The sequence below is a fragment of the Solanum pennellii genome, chromosome 12 (genome assembly GCF_001406875.1).
Source record: "Solanum pennellii chromosome 12, SPENNV200".
Taxonomy (NCBI): Eukaryota; Viridiplantae; Streptophyta; class Magnoliopsida; order Solanales; family Solanaceae; genus Solanum; species Solanum pennellii.
The window spans coordinates 79,411,328-79,420,542 of record NC_028648.1 but is presented as its reverse complement, the minus strand read 5'-3'; the positions used below and the strand labels follow the sequence as shown (position 1 = coordinate 79,420,542).

General features: G+C 29.0%; 1 protein-coding gene across 1 annotated transcript; it reads right to left on the bottom strand.

Annotated features, from left to right (window-relative positions):
* Nucleotides 1-4,483: 4,483 nt before the first annotated feature.
* On the bottom strand, nt 4,484-5,683 carry LOC107006888 (uncharacterized protein At5g65660-like). Its single transcript, XM_015205403.2, has 2 exons — nt 5,400-5,683; nt 4,484-4,680 (listed from the first exon to the last, which is right to left on the bottom strand). The coding sequence occupies exons 1-2, from the start codon at nt 5,607-5,609 to the stop codon at nt 4,558-4,560; spliced, it is 333 nt and encodes a 110-aa protein (XP_015060889.1). The 5' UTR covers nt 5,610-5,683; the 3' UTR covers nt 4,484-4,557.
* Between the last annotated feature and the right edge of the window lie 3,532 nt (nt 5,684-9,215).

The window sequence follows — 9,215 nt, the reverse complement described above, 5'->3', positions numbered from 1 at the left end:
CACTCTGTGATGATACTACAAATATGGTTGCTTAAGTAATGCAAAAATATAAAATCTAAGAATAAAGTTGAGTTATCAACCTGAAACTTCATTTTACATATGTAAGAATTTAAATAGATAGATTGCCCGTGTGAAGTAACTTGAAGTATTTCCTTCTTATCTTCTTCATCAAATATATCCATCAAAACTTGATAGTTCACCACTTCTTTTTGGATTTACTGGATCGTGTTGTTGTTGAAACTATCATATTATTTTGCTTTGTCATTCGCATTGGTAGATGCCTTGGAATAAATTATTCAAACACCTTACCATCCCAAACTCTTGTCATTCCTTTCGGAGGTTGACTGTTGTCCAAATTTAAGAACTAAAGGAGAAATAATTTTAAAACAACGGAAAAGGGCCTAAAATACCCTCGAAGTATTGGAAATGGTACACAATTACCCTCCATCCATCTATTGGCCCCCAAATACCCTTTCCATCCACCTTTGGGTCCATATTTACCCCCTTCATTAACAAAGCACAATTTAAAATAATTAAATAATATTTTTAATTACATGGCACCCAACCATTAATTATATTTTAATTATTTAATATAATTTTAAACCAATCCATTACATAACGTAAATATGAAATGATCACATATTAATTACCTATAACAAAATTACTACTCTTAATAATAACATATTCAGTAAAGTCCGTCTTATAAGCAGGACTGAGATAAAAATAAATTGTTTCACATAAATCGCCGATCCAAATAAAAATTACCTAATGGATTCAAGCTGTTGCTTATTTTTCTCAGCTTCAGATCCAAAGACAGTCTGTTGAAGGTCCATGAGTGGAGTGTTAGGCCCTGATTTCTTCACTTGTAATGAATGCAATTCCTCCAATGATTGAGCTTTCAATGGCACTGCACTATCATCATGACATATCTCTTCTTTCAACTTTTGTGTCTCTATCTTTGCTAGCCCATTGTTCAATGCCATTTTTTCGTAGTTTCTGCGCATTCATTAAAGCATCCTTAGAAAAAAAAATTGGTAACGTCCATTCAATAGTGGAAATATACACATAATGACATAATGAAAACAAGGTAAAACGTTATATGTATATATAAGTTGTTGAATGGTTGAACATAATTTGGAGAAGCTTCTAGTCGTTTTGAATTTCAAATGTGATATTTATTTGTAAGATTTTCTTTTTTCGTCACTAGATCAAATTTGACGAACAATTGTTGATGAGAGCTGGCAATATATCTTATAGGATATATTAGAGTCTCAAAAATTATTATACCATTTTATTTATGTGTTTTAGTCTGACAAGTCACAAAGTTTAAGAAAGTATTTTTTTAAAAGAAAAACATAATGAATCAAAATACCACTCTTGTAATCTTAGATACATCATATAAGATGTTAGACTTTAAAGAGTTACTGAATATAAAAAGTGACATGTTAAGAAAAAAAGTTTAAAACATAAAATTGAAATAGAGTGGAGTACATAAAACCTTCAAAATTTGTGTACAATTTATGTTATTGCATGCATGCATATATGGAAATCTACATGAAAAAAAGTTTATAAGAACAAAATTTTAAAAATTATCATACTAATTTTGGAAAGATTTTTTAGAACAAGACACGCATTTATTTTCGAAAAAAGTTAGAATAATATCATATATAATTTTCAAAATTAATTAAAAAAATAATCTAAAATCTAATGATTTTTTTTTTAAAAATAATTGGAAGAAAAATCAAGAAAATGGTTTTAGAGGTGGGGAGGGAAAAGAGGGCGTAAGGCAGATGGGGTAGGAGTGGGATGAGATGGTAGAAAATAGGTAATTTTATTTATTTATTTTTGCTAAAAAATTAGTTGTTTTTTAATAATTTATTTAAAATTATTATTTTACATTCAAATGTCACATGTCAGCTTTTAATTAGTCTTCATGACATGTCATTCGCAAGCGTGTTACCTAATTATAACTGATTGACAAAAAGGTGTCAAAATGGCATAGCGGACCCCTACTTGAGGTGTTTAAAATGAATAAAGTTTGTTTGAAGTGTCTAAGTGAAAATTGATACCATTTAAGGAGCTACCTATGGGTTTAGCCTCTTTTTTTTTTTTTTTCCATAGAGTGAAATACATATACATTTGGATTATCATATTGTAGTATAGTTCATTGACAATTTTTTCTAGATTGTCCAATTGTATTGAAATATCAACACAATTGTATTGAGCAATCTTAGAGATATAATTATGCTTATCGTGTATTTGAAATCGAAACATACAAGATTCATTCACAATTATAATAAATCAATTTCACTAAAGAAATGTAAGTGATATACCTTTACGTTTGAACAGGAACAATAACGACAATGAAAATTTGTATACGAGGGATTCTATTTTTTAAAAAAGTGATTGGAATCCGAAAGTATACATATAAAGATAAATATTCATATAAAATATAGTCATTCTTAGTAAATAACATATTTATACCAATTGAGCTTTAATAATCTATAAACGTAATCATTTATGTAAGTTGCTCCATCATTTTCTCTTGCAGGACCATCACTAGAAGTTGTATACTATTTGGAAGAATCAAATAAAAGGGTTCGATGTACAAATAATATTGACATGACAAAAGTTAAATTCACATGTGACGAAGATGGATGATAGATATTCAAGAAAAATATCAAGACTTTGACAGGACAGAACTACCCTTCACCCACCCCACCCCTTAGGTTAGTTTCATGTCTCCAAATCATAAATTGAATGAAGCAAAAATACGCGGATGTAGTGCAGTGAGATTGTTTCACTCTTAATTGGAGGTCTCAGGTTCAAGTCTCGATATGAAAAGAATACGGTTGGGAGAGCGTCATCTCTGAATGAGCCCTGCAGCACGCGATTCAAATTTAGTTGGAACTCTAATGTGGGTTAAAAAAAAGAAGATAAAAACAAGAATAATTGAGTTAAGAAAATTACCTAATAATATCATGGTCATTGATCCTCTAGGCTCTATAGCAAACATATTCATTAGGTGTCTATGTTTTAGAGTATGAGAGTTAGGCTTATCTCAATTGATGATTTACTGATGTTGGTCTTTACTGATCTCTTATATTAAAAAAAATTATTTACACACTAAAATTTTAAGGTATGAGATGGGGTGTTAAGTTGAGTTCGGAGCCTAAAGGGTATAAAATATTAATAAAAATTTTAAAATGGTATATAAAATTTTATATCAACTAAAATGGTTAAATCGCTGGAACAACAGTGATTTCCTCCGACGGAAAAAGCAAAATCGCTGCTACTGCAGCGATTTTGCAAAATGTAATTTTTTTTCTTGTAAAAAAAATTTTCAAAAAAAAAAATTTAAGTAAATCACTGCCGAATTTTTTTTTAAAAAAATGAAAATTGCTGTTGTTCCAGCGATTTTGCCATTTTGGTTAATATAAAATTTTATATATCGTTTAGAAATTTCTTTTAGTATTTTATACCCTTTAGACTCCGGACTCATGTTAAGTTCCACATATATGTCGAGAAACAAGTGGTCTTCTCATATAAATCTTTATAATTCTCCTCTTTAAGCTAACTTTTGAAATTTAGTTACGTATATTATATATCCTCACTTGAGATCATGATATACCAAATTTATTTAGCTTATAAAACACTACCATATGTCCCATTAGCCATACCTTATATAATGGTCGACAAAGAAAAACAGACCTTGCTTTCCAATCCAACAATATTAATCAACAAGTCCACTCATAAGTTTCTCCAATCCCATTCATTAATGTATATTCAATAAATACCTCAAATCAAATGTTACAGATTATGATGAAATGATCAAGATTCTTTATTTTTAGCTAAAAATTATAAATTTGGACCATTGAAATGAAAAAAATATACATATTCAAAAAGAATTTGGCGATATCTATCGAACCCGGCCTCAATAAATCTTCACTTGGGAACCAACCTTTCAAGTGTCCCACATCAACCCTTTTTAATTCTATTGGCACAAGAAAATATCTTTTGATATTTCATTTTGTCAATTATATAATAAAACATGTGATTCTTGCCTTTAATAGGTCAAAAGAGAAACAAATAATTGACTCAATTCAATTATATTGTTATACTATACTATCATAGTACCATGAATATTTTTACTTAATAATATTTGTTAGTGACCCTTCATAATGCAAAATAATGACCTAGTACAAGTGTGATATATAATCGAAAAGACTAATTTGTGTATTAGCTAGCTAGCTAGCACTTATGATTGGGTCCATATGTTTAATTAGGTAAATTAATATAACGCTTGTTTCGATTGGAATTTCAAGATTCAAATTTTTTGAAACTTTAATTGTAAACTCGAATCTAGAAGTTGAAGTTATTTTAATATAAAATTTATATATTTGAAAACTACCTAAAAAGAACTATAAGTCACAACACTAACAAGTTACAATATTTTTTTAAAAATTATAAAAGAAAATTCTAATCAAAGAAAAATTTGATCAACTCTCGAAATTTCAATTGCTGCTACATAAATTAAAACGAAGAAGGTACTATAGTCTATACAAGCGTTTCGATTCGGAGAGTAGAGCAAAGGGGAGTAGGCAAAGCCAAAAACTTTGGAACATCATCGCCTGGCATCAATATTGTCAAGCTCTCACTACAATTTTTATGCTCCTTCACCTAAAAAAACAAAGTAACAAAACCCCATCCATGCATGAGAAAATTTTATAATAACCTTGACAGATTCAGAATTTAGATATTATGGATTTTAGATTAAAATAAAACTTTGAAATAAATATTTAAGTCGGTTAGAATAAAATTTTTTTTAATACGATGTTATATTGTCAATTTTATTTTAGGTTCACATGCATGATTTTATCTAATAGGTCTCTCACTACTAAAGGTTTTCTTTCTTTTCTTTTCAGTAGTGTGAGACGTTGTTTGCACACCTAACAATTTTCACATAAAATAAGTTTCATGTGCCATCATCGCTATTTATGGGCTAATTTTGAAATTTATTGTGTGTCACCCATATTATCTAAGTATTCATGGCCACCAAAGTCCATAGGCTTCATGTCTTCGAGCTACGAGTAAATAAAGTCAATAAAATGAGCCCATTTCATTGATCAACCATCTTCGTACTTGACTCGCTAAATCATTAGCTCTGATACAAATTGTCAGGCAAAGTCAACCTAATTAGATACACTTAACATGCATAAATTTTTCTCAAAAACTCATGTAAATATCCTTACACTATATATATAATTTCAACTATCAATATGAGTCTTTTTACTTCCACATCCAACGTAACACCCCAAACAATTATTAATTTTTCTCAAAAAATAAGAAACAAGAAGATGAAAGAGGAATTAATTAAGTAGTATTATCAATATATATACCTGATTAGACTTGGGATTTGATGAAACAATTGAATCATCATCTGATGAGGATTGATCATCATCATAACAAAGAATAGATCTAAGCTTATTCCAATGGTAGCAACAAGAAAACAATCCAGTTATACAAACAAGAACAAGTACAAGAAGAGCTAGACCTAGAGGAAAAGCTATCGTAGGTCGCGATGACGATGAAGAATTATTATCGAGCATTCAGATAGCTAACTTAGGCAACTTATATTCTATAAAGATAAACAAATTAAATTTGCAGAATGATGGGGATTATATGGAAAGTACATGTCATGGAAACCGTACAATTATACATATATATATATTATCGTACATTTAAGATGATATGATGAAGCACTATCTTTTAATTTAAAATATAAAATTCAAAAGTTTACAGTGGTAAGGGTTAGGTAACACGCATCGGGTGTTTACACCAAACTAATTCAATTTTCATAATATGATTTAATGAAGTAAAACACATGTTAATTAATTAAAGTTAAGTAAAATGAGTTATAAATTTAAACACATGATGTGCATGTATTTGATTGGTGTAAACACCTGGTACGGGTAAGTTTTATCCAAATAAGTCCGACATCAAAACGAATACTTTTTTAAATCTTAAACACCAAAAAGATATCTCTCTAAAAACACATATCAAACGAATGGCAAACATCTTTAAAACGGCAGACGACATCTCCTCGGTTAACTTCAAATTCATCCGAAACAATATTACACAAACTTTGAAAGTGGTTCACTCGTAAATGAGCGAACAACAATTCTTTCTATTAACTCCTCACGCAAAGCTATATCATGTCTAAAGTGTATTGTGAAGAATTTTTGATATATATAATCATGATTTTTTTCAATAATAAAAATATTTAAATCTTTTTGTTTAATTCATGACTTTGAATCTTAATTAAAAAATAAGGGACCATTTTGAGCTTTTTTTCTCATTTCTTTTAGGTTACCTATCAATATACTAAACGTCGAATTCTCTTTAGTAAAACCTTTTATCTCCGCGCAATCAAGAAAATACCCTAATTTTAATATTAATCAAGTTCACCATCAATTGACAATTAAACTCTACTATCGTTGAAGAAAATCTCGCGATAATAATACAAGATTAATTACATTTCAATCCTTATAATAATATGAAGATATTATATGATTTTTAAGCTATTACACAAAAATAGATTTATTTAGTGCTACTAGACTTGTTTCCACTACCATATATATGGAGTAGTGGAAATTAAAGGTATAGAGGAAAATGAAAAGTACATTAGACCGTACCATTATTTTTTGTTTGAGATGATGATATGTTGGCGCATAAACTTTGGAGTGCATTTAAATTGTTGGAAGGAATATATATATTATTGGTGGAGAGGATTAATTAATTATCACAAAACCTTCATTAGTGGCTCTAAAAAAAGTCCAATTGATTATTAGTCACTTGCCAAAAAACAATGTATTCAAGTCAAACACGAGAAAGTATATTAATATTTAACTAAATATTTATATCAAACTAATAAATATATTATAGGAAAAATTCTTTTGGCCAGAAAATATGATCAGAGTTTAGTCAGAATAATATTTTACTTATATAACTTCAATATCTTTTAACTAAAAAATAGAAAAGAAAAAGATAAGTTAACTTTAAAATTGAAAATATATTATAATTTTTTTAATTTTCTGACTAAATTTTCTAGCCGTTTAGCATTACCCTTATTAGACACATGACATGCATTTGTATTTGAACTTTTGTTACTTAATTATTCTTAGTAATTCATAAGAAACTCTTTCACTTCATTAAGGAAAAATCTCCTTTCTCATTTTGATACATACATTGTGTTCCATATATCATCACATGACTAAAGTCTACTAGCTATCATTGTAGGGATGTTAAAAGAGCATTCAGAAGTAACCGAATCGGCTTTAAACGCGGCGAATTGTCTCAAAAACACAATAAAAAAGCGACGAATCGTCTTAAAAACAGCGCAGAATCGTCTTGAAAACAGCAGAGAGCAGACTACACAGAACGAAGAAAGTAGAAAGAAAGACAACAGAAACAGAAAAAAAATTAACCGCAAAAGCAGACGATTTGGACCTGCCTTATATAAACAAGTGTTAGAGGCAGGTCCACAGCAAACGAAAAAGAAAAAACCAAACACGACAACAAGAATGAAATTTATTTATTTTTATTCGGTATTAGAAGTTCGTATTGGATTTTTGATTAAATCTAAATTGGTGTACTGCAGGGTTCATTCAGAATCAAGGCTTGAACTTGAAACCTCTGATTAAGGGTGAAGTAGTTTCATCACTGCACCACAATCCATATTGGTTTAGAACGGGGCAGAGCTAGGTGGAGGTTTGAATTTCCGCAATAGCTTTTCTGTCGATCCGATATTTATAGTAAGAAATTAAATAAATATGTATATGTATATTTATTTGTTATCCCCTGATAAAATTGATTGTCGACTCAATAATAAAAAAAGGATCATGAAAATGTTTTCCATGCAAAAGTATTTGTAGGTTTAGACCCAACTATCAACAAAAAATTCTCTTTTCTTAAAAAAATTTTAAAACCGCAAACTCCTAATTCTAACTCCGTCCGTATTTAAAACCTTATCTCAACATAGTCAGATTACCTAAAAAGAAAAAAAAGTCGAATCGGCAATCCATATTTGTAGTGGATACATAAGCAATATAAGTTGTCTCCTTATCATAGCTGCAAAAATGAATAAAAAAGCAAAGTGCTATCAGTTTTGGAGTCAGAATTTAAAGTTGATAGTTCAGAGTTTTATTTTTTTAAAAAAAATATTAATTTTTAAATTAATAATTTAAATATATTTAATAAATTTTGTAAAACAAAAATAAAATTCTTCAAGTGAATTACTGAATTCGATCGAACTCATAAGCTATATATAGACTATGAAAAATCTGATAAACAAGACGTGAAGAAAACAATGTCATAGTGTGTTACCTTCTTCTAATTAGTGCACTTTTAAATCTATTAATTAGGTAATTGTCCTTTCAGGGCGCATCAATTATTCTACACCAAAAAAAAATTAAAAAAAAATTCATGAAATATTATTATTTCCTAACTTGTTGAGCAAAAAATATTACTTTAAAAGTATTTTTATATAAATATAGATAAATATTATGAGAAGTGTGGTAGAGGTTATGAGGGTGAGGATGAAGATGAAATGTGTTGGAGGATAAGAACACATTATATATTAAAAAGATTCGAAATATCAAGAAGATTCTATATCTAAAATTTGAGATTATTACGAGAAGATTTTGAGTTGATCAGAATTGATTAGTCAGTATATACTTTATATGTAATGAAGCTATATTCTAATATTCATCTTTAAAGTGTATCATAATTATATTAAGTGTATAACTCATGTATAGGTAAAGTATATTCAACTTACTTTAGAATATTTCTTATATATATAAAAACGTGATAATATTTATTTGAAATTAGTTTTTCCCTCCCTCTCTCTCCCCTCTCTCTTTCATATATATATATATATATATATATATATATATATATATAAGNCTCTACTTAATTAGTTATCATAGGTATAGTTTGCTATAATTATCACTTGCAACTAACATCAATCATAAATTACGTGGGTGTAACGACCTGTTTAGTCGTTTTGAGCAGCAGATTTTATTTCTGGAAAAACTGTGTGAGTCGACGGAACCCACGACGGACCGTCATGGACACGACGGGCCGTCGAGGGGGTCTCGTTCCAAAAGACTTAGACTTCTGAAATTTGGGTACTGAAATCGACTCTCTGAACTTGG